Source organism: Bombus pyrosoma, linkage group LG10 (assembly GCF_014825855.1).
Source record: "Bombus pyrosoma isolate SC7728 linkage group LG10, ASM1482585v1, whole genome shotgun sequence".
Taxonomy (NCBI): domain Eukaryota; kingdom Metazoa; phylum Arthropoda; class Insecta; order Hymenoptera; family Apidae; genus Bombus; species Bombus pyrosoma.
The window spans coordinates 11,241,572-11,258,319 of record NC_057779.1 but is presented as its reverse complement, the minus strand read 5'-3'; the positions used below and the strand labels follow the sequence as shown (position 1 = coordinate 11,258,319).

At 35.5% G+C, this 16,748-nt stretch overlaps 2 protein-coding genes across 8 annotated transcripts in view; one reads left to right on the top strand and one right to left on the bottom strand.

Moving 5' to 3' along the window:
• Positions 1-16,748, top strand: part of LOC122571660 (CCR4-NOT transcription complex subunit 6-like) — a 925,145-nt gene that overhangs the window by 468,428 nt on the left and 439,969 nt on the right. The window lies entirely within an intron of this gene.
• LOC122571664 (histone-lysine N-methyltransferase SETMAR-like) overlaps positions 10,577-16,748 on the bottom strand; it is a 44,288-nt gene continuing 38,116 nt past the window's right edge. For 2 of the 5 annotated variants that reach the window (XR_006318147.1, XM_043735723.1), the window contains exons 2-4: positions 14,331-14,462; positions 11,631-12,056; positions 10,577-11,361 (exon numbers count right to left, since the gene is read on the bottom strand). Coding sequence is in view for 4 of the 5 variants with exons in the window: in XM_043735723.1 (XP_043591658.1) it covers positions 11,299-11,361; positions 11,631-11,933 (366 nt within the window). In the remaining variant the exon portion in view is untranslated. Of the gene's footprint in view, positions 11,362-11,630; positions 12,057-14,330; positions 14,463-16,109; positions 16,263-16,748 lie in introns of those variants that run through there. The other 3 variants (XM_043735724.1, XM_043735721.1, XM_043735725.1) reach the window with 3 other exon arrangements.

Sequence of the window (16,748 nt, the reverse complement as noted above, 5' to 3'; positions counted from 1 at the left end):
CAATATGTTGTCTCGTTTGAAACAATCATAGTAAATTTCTGAAATGATAAATGTGTGCGTGTAGTAGATCTCCTCTTTGTTTTAATTTATACACCGTATTTTTGATGTGGACGAGGCTACAGAGGAAGATCTCGCAAAGGAAACTTCGGATCGAACGAGTGAACAGTTGTAGCAGCTGCGGAAGATTTTGACGCATATTCTTCTTTCCTAGCGAGGTTCCTTTCTTATCAGATTTTACATTTCGTATTCGCAGTATCGCAGAATTTTTACGAAAGTACTATGAAATTTAATGTGTTCGTATGCAACTAATTAGTATGCAAGTGCCACGACAAATAGAGTGGTGTGCCAGTGTTTCATTCGGACTTTGTAAAAATTCCTAGTATCGAATTTTTATTTTTATTTATACGAAAGTACTAGGAAATTTAATGTATTCGTATGCAACTAATTAGTATGCAAGTGCCACGTCTAATACAGTGGTGTGCCAGTATTTCATTCGGACTTAATCTCGATACAACATGATCGTAAACATGATAACATTGATGTAGAAGGAAAGGCTAGAAGTATAACATTTAGCTCGAGTAACTTGTAATCGAATATTGTAATGTTTTTACTAATTTCTTATGGTCCTGTTGGAAATCTAATATTTGGCTTCGACATGAAACGAAAGATTCTAAAAAAGAAAGGAAATATATTATTGATAAATGATGAGTATGATGCATATTCTTTTCATTTCACATTTTTTATTGTATTGTTATATATCAAAGATAAGCACGTATGAGGTGCAGAAAAATAGGAAGGCAACAGGTCATTTGGAAGAAGAGAAATTGGAACTGATAAAGTATGTTATACGCCAAAATAGCAGGAGATAATTTATCTGTCGTTAATATACTAGGTATGAAATTATCACATTAATTTACTTGAGCGAACGAATCGAAACAGAGGAGAGGAAGTGAAAATTGCTGAAATTTGTTGACTACTGTGTCGAAATATTAAATCGTATAATACGTAGAAACTCGTTGATACATTGTTCATTTTCATGCAATTACGGAACGTTTGAAACTTCAAAAATACACAGAGTGCACGTAATATGGAGAAATGTATAAAATATGCAAAGTGTGACGCACGTTATGATACCCAGCAGATGAAATAAAATATCTGCTCGAGTTGCATTTCTTCAGAGATGATGGTAAAAATTTGAATCCGCGTAAATATCCGCAGCACGCACAACGTCATCGATGCTTTGTAAAATCTCAAATTTCCCAAGGCTAACACGATTTTATCGTCAGCCAGCGCGTTTATTTTCGCGGAATGTTATCATCGCCAGCGTTGCTGCTCGACATGCGCTACGATCAAGCGACCCTGTTACTCAGCTTGATGCTAACGATAGTTTGTGCCGGGTTGCGCGTCGTACAAAGCAAATAGGTAACGAAATAAATTTCTCGGCGCAGAGGCGCGCTGCAAGCCCATTTCGTAGCGCTCCACCTCGAACAGTGAAACTGCAGCCCCGGCAGAAGCAGGCGAAACCAGGGAGGAACACGTGAGGACGCCTCGATGAAATATATCGTCGGCTGCAAACGTGGTTCCTGCTCGTAAAGGAGCCTCGGATTACATGGCGCGTATAAAAGCCGACAGGAACGAAACGTCACACACCGTCTCTAGCGCACGCCGTGATCGTATAAATTACCAGCGACGTCCAATTAAAGAGACTCACGCTTGAATCGCTGACAAGAGCAGCAAAAAATACGTCGTAGCGCTAGTGTTGCACCTACGCGCGACACTTGTAATAAGGTTTCAACATGTGCGTCGAGTTTCAGGGGCATTGTTAGGGATAAGTTTCATCGAAAACAGACCTACGCTTCCGTTCATAAGTACGGGCCATCCCATAAATAACGCGCCTCTTTCTAAGAGTTGAGAGTTCAGTTCAAAACAATGGGAGTTTTTACTATCGGAGTTTCAACAGATCGGGATAGAAAGCTTGTTAGCACGTTCACTGCCACGCGTGTTTTCACTGAAATCTCCGTCAGGCCACGCGTGCCGCAATACCAAACGTTCTCTGCTAGGTACTCCCATCGAAGTAAATAATTTTTTTAATAAATCATTTTTGTATTACTTTTATAACAATTCAATAGTTTTGTTACTTCCTCTGGAATATCTTTTCAAATACCTGCGACGATCCTTCGCAAGTAGTGAAATAAGCGTCACCCGAATACGGGTGACGCGGCCCTACAGGAAACTTTGCTGTCACCCGAATACGGGTGTCGTGGCAGTCAACGTGTTAGAGGAGGACAGTAAAAATACGAAAAGAGACGAAATCGTCGGTGATCGATGGACAGAAGGTTTATTTTCATCTTGCAATAGAAAAACCAATGACTGCATTACCTATGCGACGATTTAGTTAATATTTTATGTGTCGATATTAGGACTCCTGTTTTCCTGTACAATGTGAAAACTGGAGCTTTCTATGCAAAATAATTTACAATAATCCGAAACCGAGGAAATTTAGTTGATGCATTTTGAACTTCACAAAAATCCAGCTTTGTTCGTAGTGGATATATCTTATTTCTGCTTTTTGTTTTACCATGCCTTTTTGTAGCTTATTAAATTGTGTATAATGTAATTAGTATTATTTAAATAACAAATGTGAAATAAGTTGAAAATATTGCTCGCACTTTGCGGGTTGGTATTATTCAGCAAATTCGGTTTCGGTATAATCCACATCGAAGCTTAGGTATTCTACGTTGAAAGCTTCTCTATATCTTCAACAATCCTATCGTCGCTGTTTAAATTATCGTAAAAATGTAAATCTGTTGGAACGCGGTGCCTCGTATTTTTGTAAGTTTTTAAGTTTTGTCCCCGACACGGTTTATAAATTGTTTATTTAAAATCTCATCGTATCGTATATAGTATTAATTGGTTTTAAACATTATTGCCAGAATGAATTATGATAGTTCCTTCGTGAAGTTGGGAGAACTCGTAGCTGGACAGCCAAACGAGTTGAGCCATTAAATGACATCGCGAAATAATAAAAATAAAATTTACAGATGTCCATCTTTTTTATTGCATATTAACCTGTACAATTTTATCGCGTCACTGTGTTCTACACCTCTGATGAAGAATAAAATCTTCCAATTTGTAACTTTGTAACTAAATAACATTCTGTCAAAAATAATCAAGTATACACATTTTTCTGAACGAGGCAGCGTGTATAAAATTGGTCGGCGTTTGTTTGCGAAAACTCGCTTGAATATACGAACGAAGCGAAATTAATATTTGTCGAAAATATTCCATAAAAGCTTATATAAAGCGATATAAAGGTTCGAATTAAAAATGGAAATTCGATACCGAACATGTTCACTTTCTAACAGTTTCGGCACGTCGCTATAGCGTCTATGTGCTCCTGGTAAACGCAAATTATCCTGAAGCGATGCTACCGTTTTAACCGGTTCAAAGCGAAATTAAATCTGTTCATTGAATTATGCATTCCTAAATACGAAACAATTACCATAAATATAAAAAGCTGACGAAAAGATGCAGCGTCATTATACTTAAACCGTGGAAGGGAGAGGATATTCGAGCCATTAAAACGGAATTGTTGAAAGTCTTTAGATTTTTGCATGAAGGATTCTTTCAACCGCAGGATATAATCCGACCATTAAACAGGTAATACAGAGAGGAAAGTAGAAAGAAATCGTAAAGGAAACCGACTGTACCACGGTCGCTATTCCGCTGTTCCCAAGAACACGGAATGTTTCGTAAATTGCGAAAGTTGGCGAATCGCGAGCATCGAACCGTAGAATTTCGTCTCCCGGATCAAAAGAAACGAACCGGAGCTTCGGGGAAAGATATATTCCACGGTCAATGACTTTTTCTAGAAAACCGATTTCGCGACAAAAAGAAACGAATTTGCATGAGAAACCATGGCTTGTGTCGTTTGACAACAGCACACTTTAATTTCGAGACTGCGCTGTGTCGTGAAAGTCGAACTGTATACACATAAACAAGACAATAGAGAGGAAATGTTTTTCGCTTCGATTCACGCATGATAAAAATATTTCCAAGAGATATGGCAAACGTTTCCAGCAAATTTACTTATCGTTTGTTAAAATCCTCGCGTTTCTGCAAGAATCGTCGTGATTATTTTCAAAGAAAATATAATATATTTGTAGATCGAATATTTGCGCTCCAAACTCAAACCAAATTTTTCTTACGTTTATTTCGGCAACCATACAATTTGCTGATTCGAAATTCTAAATTTTCTTCGAGTGGAGTTTAATGTCACATCAACTATTACGTTATTAATTATACAGAGAAATGTCAACGTCATGCTAATTTCTATCGAGTAATTTGATTTTCTTGACGAATGTTAGCAAATCGTGAATTTTGCTGTTATACAAATTATCTTCCACGAGGAATTTTAATTTCCATTTAGTGTGGAAATTCGAATAGAATTATCTTCTCTTTAATTGTTTAATGTTACATCAACTATAAAGTTATTAGTTATCCAGCGAAATGTTAATATCATAGAAATTTCCATCCGGTAATCTGATTTCCTTGATGAACATCAGCAAGTCGTGAATTTTGTTGTCTTCCAAATTATCTCTGACGAGGATCTCAATTTGTATTTACCGCCAAGTATGTTGTATTTCCAGTAGTTTCAAATCTTTCAACGATCCTGCATATTTAACGTCTGCATACTCAGTCGTCTTCTACCAATAATTTTAAGTAATCTTCCATTCTGCGTATATTTTCGTTGAAATTTTTGCTTTGCTTAAAAAAATTCACGTAGCATATAGCAATAAAACTACTGGACGTTGTTCCAGAAACTTGGAAGAGTATTCGAGAATTTTTGAAGAATTTTTTAAAACGCAGCGACCTAAAAATAAAGTGTATGGTCTTGAGCGACTCAGTATGCAGACGACGTCGCTAGGAATAAGATAACAGACTCAAAAATTATTACGCAAAATGAAATAAGATTACTCTTAACTACTAGCAGTTGACTTATTTAACGATACGCGATCTTTTAACTTATTTTCGCGTATTTACACCTCTTTGCTGTTCACTGTTCTTCGCTTCTGTTCACTGGAACTGCATTGTTCCAGCCAATCAAATTCGGAAATTCCAAGTGGAAAAATTTGACAGCGCAAACTCTGCTTCTAAACTTTCTAAACAATCAACCCTAAACTACTGTATTCTTCCTTTAGTTCCGGTGAACAGACTATTTCAGGACGAGAACAGTTACCCGGGAAACGAGAAGCTTGTATCAAGCTACCCTCGCAGACGAACTCTAAACTAATCGTAAATACACGGGCCATTGGCTCCCTCTTCGCAACGAATTTCGTGCAATCGATCATTTGATTAAATAGAAGACAACAATTACCTGAAGCGACTTTAATTGCTAATCGCACGGTCCTCGTTGCGATCGATAAAGTTGCGATTGAAAACGAACGTTTTTGCTTTCAACAAGATCTGTTACTTGCCATCGTCGCTATTATCTTTTATGTTTTGCCTGTTTTCTATTACGATTAATATACAGGGTGTCCCGTTCAGCTGGGACAAGTTATAACCTTGAGACGGTAAAAGATAAAAAAGAATTCCTCTAGACATAATTCAAACAATTCCCTGCTTTCTATTACGATTAAAATATAGAGTATGCAACTGGGACAAGCTGCGACTCTGAGACAGTAGCCATGCAGAAAACAATTTGACATAATTTCATTAATTGCCTGTTTTCTATTACGATTAATATATAGGACAATGACATTAATAGAACATTAGTATTATACGTAGAGTAATTTAATGTAGAATATTAATATATAGGATAATGTAATTTGCTATCATACGACCCTTTCCACTAGAATTCACAATGTGTGTTCAATGATTACGTTACAGAGGATGTTTCTCTTACGTAAAATAATTGAATCAGGTACCTTATTGTTCGAATAAGACGAAACACCATAAATTTGATAGAAACGCTACAGACGTAAAGCGATGTTCGGCAATGTTTACAATCTGCAAAACGCAGTTTATTATAAAGAGTACTTAAAAATAAGAATTAATAGAATTTTTCAGCGAGATATATACTAAACGTTGGCGGGAAAGAGTTTTTCTGTTAGAGGATCTGCAGAAAAACGACACCAGCTAACTTTGTTGCAGCTATGCGAGACACGTTTGAAGACGGTACGGTTTCAAAGTAGTCTGACTAACTAACGCTTCTATACAGTACGTATCCCGTATGCAAGTGGATTGTATCCAAGTTTCATACTTCGTTACAAACTTCCTTGCTCGTCTTTCCAAAGACGTTCGGCTTTGTTTTCAGTTAACTCGCCGAGTAACCACCGAGAACTTTATACTGTGTTACGTTTAAGTAGCTGCTGACGCGTTGTAAACTTCCGGTTCTACACTCATTTCCCTCCGGCCATTTAAAATTATTAAAGCTGTGTTCGCGGTACTATTAAATACTTCACCGCAATAAGTCAATTAATGCCGAGCCATTGAAAGTCTTCTTATTAAAAAGCTAGACTTCGATAACAACTGTAGCAATTACAAAGGAAGAATAAAATATTTATGCTTTCTTGGTGTCTCTTACGAGTCTTTTTTCTTTCCTCTAAACACTTAAAATATGTCTATGTTTATTTTCTTTAGCTATATTTGTCTAACCTCGGTGTGTAGGTCAGCTTGTAGACGTCGTATCAGAGAATTTCGCAATCTTTCAAAAATTTCCAGACATATGTCAAACGACACAAATGGATGGTAGTTATTTCAAGGATCTTCTACGAAGATAAGCAACCGCGGATTATTGGAACGCAGAAATGCCGGTGAAACAAGGTCAGATGGAAGGCACGTTCGTATGAATTTTTTCCATTGTCTTTTCTTTTTTCGCTTTTGTGCATCCTATCTACTCTTGGAGTGAGATTCACATATCACGATACACCCTGTATATACAGGATGATGCGTAATGGTTCGTGGTAGAAATGAGATCTGCGAGATTCTATGGTTTAAGATAAGTCGAAGATCAAAGGTAAAGAAATTGCGCTGAGAAACACGTTCTTCAGAAAGTCGAATTTGAAAGTTTGCCAAATATAGATGGATTTGCTGAAATCGCAGAATAAAATTGAAACACGTTAGTGAAGAATTATCAAATATAATTTTCCCGAAAAATAAGATTCCGCGCGAACAAACTTTATTCTCGACTTGTTTTCGCATGTAGAACAACCTCCTATCTACTTCTGTCTGCCTGTGAATTAAATTCACGTTGATTCGACAAGCTTTCAAATTCGATTTTTCCGAAAACAAAATCACCAGCGCGATTTTATTATTCCCGATTTTTTCTCTTATCTTGATCCATAGAACTACTTGTATACGACCTTTACAAAAGATCATTAACTGTTTATCCATATATATATGTATACAAGTGATCGGGAGGAAATTCAAGCTGCAATAAGATTTTTGTAGAAATCCGAGAGAACGCTGATGATCATCGATCGTGGAATGCGCTAGTGGGGCGGAAAAGGTGGAATAAATTGTTAATGAAAGATTCATCGACTGTGACTGAAATTCAGTGACTGGCGTCTCTGTATTTTCGATGTCCACGCTCGAAGAACCCTCTCAGCTACCTACGGACGAAGGTTACGGGTTTTTTTTTATTATTTGTACTTTACAATTTGCCCAGCTGGACATTTGGTAAATTTTTCTAACTTAATTGCTAAATAACATGTGGATGGCTACCCCCAGCGGGATACCATCTTCGAGTTTGACTATTTTATTTCTTCAGTCAGGTCTGTGGGGTGTTTTCCCGAACAAAAGTTTTCTTTTCTATTTAATTTGTACTTTACAATTTGTCCAGCTGGACATTTGGTAAATTTTTCTAACTTAATTGCTAAACAACATGTGGATGGCTACCCCCAGCGGGCTACCATCTTCGAGTTTGATTATTTTATTTCTATAGCGAAATTAGTGTGTTGTTTTCTAGAACAAATGTCTTTTTTTTTTATTTAATTTGTACTTTACAATTTGCCCAGCTGGACAGTTGATAAGTTTTTCTAACTTAATTGCTAAATAACATGTGGGTGGCTACCCCCAGCGGAATACCATCTTCGAGTTACGGGTGTTTATGAACAAATTTATTTGCACTATGTCACCCCGTAGGAAAGATACACTCTCGGTTGACCTCGGAACCGACTACTGTCGGATGTTGCCGTTAACAGGCAGGAAATTTATGGAATTTACGTATGCCGGCTAAACTGCAGACACGGAGGCTCCTTTACGAGCGACACGACCTGCAACAGCCGCCCGTTTCGCAAAAGTGCGCGCGCTCGTTATCACGGTTTTCCTTGATAGCCACGTCTTAATGGCTTTCGCGGATTACGTTACGTACGTTCAACGTGAAAGTTTCAGCGGTTTAATATAACCCGCTACTCTCTTTTCCTCGTTGCTCCTTTGCACCCGATGGGCTACGAAGCCTCCGTTTCGCTGCTATTTCTGTTATTTCGATTATCTGGCAAAGGACTTTTACCGGCGCTTTCTCGGCCGAGAAAATTCGACACGGCAAACTTGATTTTCTGCAACCTTAATATTTAATAAGATATTCCATACGTATTTCATGACACGTATGATATTTGATAAAATATTCTGTACGTATTTTATAATATGTATAATGTTTGATAAAATAATCTACACGCGGATTTCCAAGGATTTTACTAAAACGTAAACGAATGTATTTATCCGTGGAATAGACTGAAACACAGTTGTATATGCATGGAAGTTTAAGTCATCAATAATCACACTGACAATCTTGTGCTACGTCGACTTATTAATTTCACTGTACGCTCACGTCCTTTACGGAGTACGTCTGGTCTTTCAGATTGACTTCTTCTCGAGCGATTTTAGATTTTATAATCCCGTCACTGGAATATGCAACTATGCAAATAATGGATCGAGTAATTTCTTATCTGGATGTTACTATTAGTTTGAAACGTCCAGCGTTGCAATTATTCAACTTCTAACGTGTTATTAAAATTCAACTTTCTTTATCCCTCGTTTTTCCTGTACAGTGAATCAAAAAATTGATCCGAGCCGCATGCCAAGCCGTGATATAAGCGCTCACTTATTAATGTGTTAGCGATATAAATCAACAGGTGCTGTTCGAAAAGTGACGGTAATTTAGTCTGCCGTGTATCAGCTTTTCCATCAGTTTTGGACCTGTTTGCATTTCTCATCTTTAGCTCAGTTTGACGTGAAAAGTGTAATAAACTATTCGATCAATAATCTGATTCTCCCTATTCTTCCTAGTTTGTCTTCCTGTAAAGATACTTTCGTTTAAAATCTGTATTATTTGACTCACTGTGTATTTATATTTTCTATATATTTTCGTTTTTCTTTCTTTTTCTTTTTATACATCTACTATTTGTTATTGTACACTCGTGCTCGTGACTTGCTAAGTAAAATAAATAAACGCCGAGAACTAACAGTAACACGTTCCTAATGATCACTCTTTAAGCATACTTTTATTATTATCCTGTAGATTTTGGAACCCATGTAAACTGAGAGATATAAGTATTCGTACAGTTAGAACGTAGACATATAATTAAAAGAGAATTATTTTCTATATTATTCAAATATGTAGAACTGTATACTATACACAGACACTTAACACTGTTAAATGTACACAAACAAATGTCAATTAAATCACTCGGTAACTTATAATGAGACAAGATTTGTAGAACAGGAATTGTAATGATATTATATTGTATATACTCATGTGGTATGGATCAACCTCTGTTTGTGTATATTTATTATAAGCAATAATATATACTAATAATAACGTACTATAGGTATTATAAATATCTATACAATATACAGTTACGTATATTTGAATATATTTAATCACGTCGAATGTATTGAATATATATAATAAATATATATATATAAGTACTATAAATATCTATACAATATACATTTGCGTATATTTGAATATATTTAATCGTGACGAATATATTGAATATATATAATAAATATATATGTAAGCATTATAAATATTATAAATATCTATACAGTATACATTTACATATATTTGAATATATTTAATCATGTCGAATGTATTGAATATATATATAAGTACTATAAATATCTATACAATATACATTTGCGTATATTTGAATATATTTAATCGTGACGAATATATTGAATATATATAATAAATATATATGTAAGCATTATAAATATTATAAATATCTATACAGTACACATTTACATATATTTGAATATATTTAATCATGTCGAATGTATTGAATATATATATAAGTACTATAAATATCTATACAATATACAGTTACGTGTATTTGAATATATTTAATCGTGTCGAATATATTAAATATATATAATAAATATATATATAAGCATTATAAATATTATAAATATCTATACAATATACGTTTACGTGTATTTGAATATATTTAATTATATCGAATGTATTGAATATATATATAAGTACTATAAATATCTATACAATATACAGTTACGTGTATTTGAATATATTTAATCGTGTCGAATATATTGAATATATATAATAAATATATATATATAAGCGTTATAAGTATTATAAATATCTATACAATATACGTTTACGTGTATTTGAATATATTTAATTATGTCGAATGTATTGAATGTATATAATAAAATATCTCACTTTCATTTTCTACGATACGGTAAAGCAACTGTGCGGATTTTGTCTCTCACTGCATGCGATATTTAGGTGACAAAGTGCTGACCTTAGTTTTCTAGGCTTTAAGATTGGCTCGGATACGGCTAGTAGTTCAGTAAAGCCGAATTTACACCGTTCACATTGGACGATCACTGCGGATGAAACGAGGATGAAAGCAACGTTTTTCGATGAATCATTCACAGTGAGACAGTATAAATTCGGCTTTACTTGCTACTTGACTACTGGTCGTGTCTCAACCAGCTTCTACCCATAGTACAACTCACTAGGAACTAACTTTCTGGAAGCTAGCACGTGCCGTATAAGTTTTTCTAAACTGCATCCTTCGTGTATTTGATCGTTTGCGAATTATATTAAGAGAAAAGTGGTGATCCGACAAAATGTCTTCTAACTTTTCTGTACGTACATATAATGTCTGTTACAAATGTTAAAAGCTACATTCATTTGTGAGAGTAAGTGAAGCTCAAGTAGGAAGCGTCATATTTTTTGCATCCGGACGCTGTCGAAGCTTCTGTAAAATTAATGGTGCGTCCTGCAGATCTTCGTTCATTAAATTAAAGTTGAATTCCTGATGCTTGAAATTAATGATACGCTCGAAAGCAGTTGATGGTCCGTATAAATCGTTTCAAGCTGTTTCCTGGAAACTGTTATGAACACATCTTTTTCTGTCATTTCATAATTCATTCATCCGATGAATAAAATTTAGAATGGATTTAGTCATCTGCTAAATAGAATATCATCGTTGATTCCATAAAAAGATGTTTCAACAATTATCATATTTAGCGACAGTTCACTTCAAATACTTCTCTTTACAGATCATAATTTTACGTTAAAAAATACAACGATAATATGTCAGGTGATCTCATAGTTCACTGTTCCACTCTATCTTCCAGCGAAGAAAATTAATACTCACGTTCATTAGAAGCTTCTCCAATCTGATGCAAATATCGATGTACGATACTACTACTACTACTCTGTTTGCTATTTCCTCGGTAGTCAAATGAGGTTCTGCTTCAATTACAACTATCAATGCTTCGACGTCGAAGGTTACTCTTCGACCAGACCTGGCTTCGTCAGCAAGCTCGAAAACACCATTCTGAAATTTTGAGGACCATCTTTCACACTTCCTCGCATTCAGCACATGTTCACCGTATACTTGACAAATGTACTTAACAGTATCCATAGTTGCGCTGCCCTTTTTAAACTCGTATAGCATAATGCTTCTCGCTGACACTCATTTTGTAGCTTCTCTTGATACGAGAAGTAACGATCCAATTGTTTCAAACTCACGTTGCACACTGTCCACACGATTCTCTGTAGGAAACGTGAAGTAGAGTTCCTGTAAACACATCAGCGAAACGTGATACACACGATTGTCTACAGTAAGATAAGAAACTACATTACTTAAGCCGAATTTACACTGTTTCGCTTCGGAAGTACACGGCGGATGAAACTAGGGTGGAAGCGGCGATCATCCGTCGTGTTCTTCCAAAGTGATACAGCGTAAACTCCGCTTCGTGGGATTACCAAATATCTTACGTTCAGTGGATATGTTGAATTTGATTTACATTCTAATGCATGTGCTATGTGACAAAGATTTTATTCCAACGAATGTTTGAGATATTCATTATATTTAGTTTTTCTCTTGCATTTCATTGGATGTTTCTTCAGACAACAATGACAATGACAATGACAATGACAATAATAATGTTGTCTTTGCCGTGTTTTGAATGAAACGGGTTGAAAGGGTAAGTGAAGAATGTAGGAAAAAAGGGAAGAAGACAAAGAAAGCGAGGGAAAGTAGCGCACGTCTGGGTCGATGGATCGCATTTGCATATATACATGCAGAACAATTCGATCTCGAGCAAGATCTCTGTTAAAGAAAAGAATGGATAGATTTGGAAAGAAAAATAGAAGGATGCAGGAAACAAGTAAATTGTAAAATGAGAAGAGGAAGCAGATGGAAGAACATAGACTTTTCTAAAATCCAAAGACGTACGAACTTATCGTAGTGCCATAGTAGCTTAAAAATGTCTGTCTAAAAGTGACTTACTGCTACTAAACTGAGTTACTAGCTACTACAATTTCTATCCGGTAGAAACGTTTCTCGATAGGGACAATACTCACTCACAGACAACTAGCGTTCGATAAACTACGTTATACAATTTTTCAGCATACAAGTTTCAAGCGTAGTATAGTTTTCAAAGCAAAGCAGAGTTTTTAAGTCTTGTTACACAATATATTTATTTTGCTTGAGAAAAATCAATCTGCTGAGATTTTTTTCGCATCCTGTCAGGCGCAACGACTTTGCAAAAAGTTAAGATCGTACAGCATAGGATCGTAAGCTTCTACGTTCTTCCTGTAGAGTAGGTACCTAAACTATGATATCCTATTCATCTTGCGAAAAAACCTAACACATCATTGCATGCAGAAAAAGTATGCTCGTGCATTCTTCACGTTTTTCGAAAAATAGTTTCTAATGAAATATATAGGTCAATAATTCTCAACCGGCGGTATGTCTGCCACTAAGGTTACGCGAGAGATGGCCGGTGGTACGTGGGTTATTTGCGCGATGTATCTTACTGCTGGCCGATCTTGAATTCCCATTTGCATACAGCACATTCTTTTCTTCTTGGTATCACAATTTTTAGATTCTGATTTCCGTGGTATGCACTTGTGGGAAGATTGAGATCTACTGGAATTGTTTGTAGCAATCGTCAATTTTCTGTCTATGCATAACATAAATGTCGTAATTGCATATAATTTATCTAACGAATTTGCGTGGAAAGAATATTTGTAAAATTGAAAAATATTTACGTAACTTTATTTACTAATTTCCATATATATGTTGATTATAGAAATCCAGTAATTTAATTTATTGGTTTGCATTATTGCTGCAAAATCCTGACTTTCAATCGGTATATGATAAATCAAGCAATGCAACACTGTCGATTAAAATTATTTAATCCAAAAATATATTCGTATAATATTTGATTTAATTCCATGTAAAACTCAAAAATATTCGAAACATCATACTTCCAAAAGCTTACTACAATATTAATAATTCCACAATGATTGGAAAATTAATTCCACAGTGGAAAATCGTGTATAACAATCAAAGATGAATAACAATACGTATGAAAGGTTAAATACTAAAACGTGATGTGCATTCGAATCTAAAAGCGTAAAATAAATAAGGAACAATCTACGTATCAGGCGAAAGCAGTTAATAGGGCCAACAAATTTGCTAGAACCAGCCATGAAAATCAGTTTATGGGGAGCGAAGAATAAACGTCCTTGTTCAAACGCATCGCGTGGTAGCAACGTCGAGCGCGGCGTTATTTTTCAACTTTCATCGCGTGGCTGCCGAGATCAAAGCTATTGCTCGTAAAGGGCAATTCAGTCGGAATTAACCAGCTAATCTATGTGTGTCGTGTTTCAAATTGAATCAGCCTCGCGCACGTTGTTTACGGTAATGTGATAAATGAAAGCTGCTTAAAAATACGGATCACGAGGGTGTGTTGAGGGGATTGTTGCGCGATTGTTGGGCCGCCAGCCCGCAAAATATATCGCCCACGATTCGTTCGCTGATCATTATAAACGGGGACAATACCGTTGCTCGATAATGCACGAAGATCGTCGTGGATCTATGTCAGTGGTGATAGATGCCACGGTACCAAGCTTCCTGGCAATCTCGATAATATATCGCCTCGATGTATCGCGGCCACATATTCCTTCCTCCACGCTGCAACAGCAGAAATATGTATAAATTTTTGTTTCGCCATTCGCTCAGTGATTGGCTGATCTCGACCTCGCGTATGGTTTTATATTATGATTCAGCGATTGGTTGCGCTCGCTGATAATACACCACCAATCGTATTACCGCAATGTAAATTCGTACACGCATTACCATAATAGCGAACAGTTATGCAGACAAAAAAGGAAAAGCACGATAAGTATATTGCGGATTTCCATGCATTTTTGCTAAATTTAAAGGCACAGGAGCGCGCACGATACATGTGACGTATAAAAATATAGAAAATACCGAAAGTATCTGATATGATATTTAAACAATGAAACAAATCCCTATTTATGTACCATTTTTTTTTTTATTCTATCGATAAAAATTTGAATTTGCATAAACACCCGCAGTCTAGCGATAAGATACGTACTCTGTCGTTTGCTGGCGAATTTCATTTTTTACATTCAATACCTATCGGTCTATTCTGTATTTCATGAGTGCTGTCATTCTGTGTAGTTGTGGGAGTAAAACTATGATCGATTCGTAAATATCGATTGTCATAACTAAACGGAGGATTTCTATGCAGATTCACATTTTTGAGAATACGATTGGAAAAGTAGAATCTCTGGTGGGAAATTGTTTTATCTGTCAAGTATCGTAGAAAGTACTATACTTTGGGTACTTTGCATATGTTTTGATTTTGTGTGCACGCTGGGTAATTTTGCATTTTCAAATTTCCTGTAAATACATAAAAATCCGCAGTCTGGTGCTCGCGTTAGTCGCTATCCTTTTCTTATGGAATTTCGTAGATTTGTCATCAGTTTTAAGAAGATTTATATTTTTAGTAAACCCATAATCTTGTAAATGTATTTGGCAACACACTTAGGTACATGCTATTTTTCAATGCACATGTATTTGCACTACTATTTGCAAGACATTGTTTTACTCTTTTTACAACTCGAATGTTTTAGCAATATTTCTAGCTACTACCATTTTCTGTATTTGAAATATTTATTAGTAGGTTGATGTACTTTATAAATTGTGCTCTACAGTCAATGAAATAAATAATTACGATATTTTCACAATATTTAATCCATAATTTCTTCCTCTAAATAAAAGAAAGATAACAAGAATGCAGCAGATTTCTAGAATTTTATTATTTCTCTACGATTTTTTAATACATAAATTAACGATTCCAACATTTTTAAAGATGAACTACTTCGTCTTAAAATAATACCTTTTAATTACCAAGTTAGGAGATCAATGAAAATGAACTCTCGTGTCTTTTTCACGAGATATAAAATATAAAGTAAAACACATATTAATTCACTGCAAAATCCAAGAAACGTGTGTTATACCGCTGTTTGACATCGTTTGACATCGCTGTTTGACAACAGTGTTTTTGCTTCTATCGTGTAAAACGTCATGCATATTTATAATCCCGTTAAATGAGGCCTGTATTTAGTGTTGTTAAAAACGCACATATTAAAATTGACATTTTTTTTTTTTTTTAAGTCACTATCACTATCAACCTGCAGCAGCAATGTGATATAATGATTTCAATTTCTTTTACATGACTGTCGAAGCGGTGAACGTCTGATGAGTTTTGAATCAATAATAATATACCATGTATGTAAATAGCATAATTACTCTCTTTGATATATCCCTGTGTAATTGTCTTCTTTTTCCATTCACCGCATTCACTATATTGTGTTCTTCAATGAACTGACCGCTTTCAAGAACACTCTGATCCTTTCACGCGTACTCAATAGCGCACTTGCTCGACCAGCTTTCAGTCAGCTCGATGCGCATATCCATCCCTCGTCTCATTATTTGCTAAATATTTTATTCACATGTGGCATATTTTCTCTCATAGCTGTTGCTGAGAACTTTTTGACATTATACAGGATGTTCTACTTAGATCGATCTTCGCAAAAAATACCTTCGAAACTATTCCTGATACGGGAGAATATTTCCAACAGAAGTTAAATGGTTTCAAGGACGATCGGGATCGACGCTGCGACGTCCTTTACATTAGTTTCTATCCAATTATTGTACTTTTTTTAACGTTAGAAAATATCTTCAGTTTGAGCGAAATATGAAAATGGATATGCGCGACCTTTCGTTCCAATTTCACGCGAAGCATCTTCAAATATTACAAATTCCCTTTTGGTTGCTGGAATGAGAGCAAGATTATGGTAACTTATTATCACGCGACTCGCACTGTGAATTCACGCTCCAGTGTGTTGAAATTTTCGAAACATGTTAGAATCGTTCATTTAATCCAAT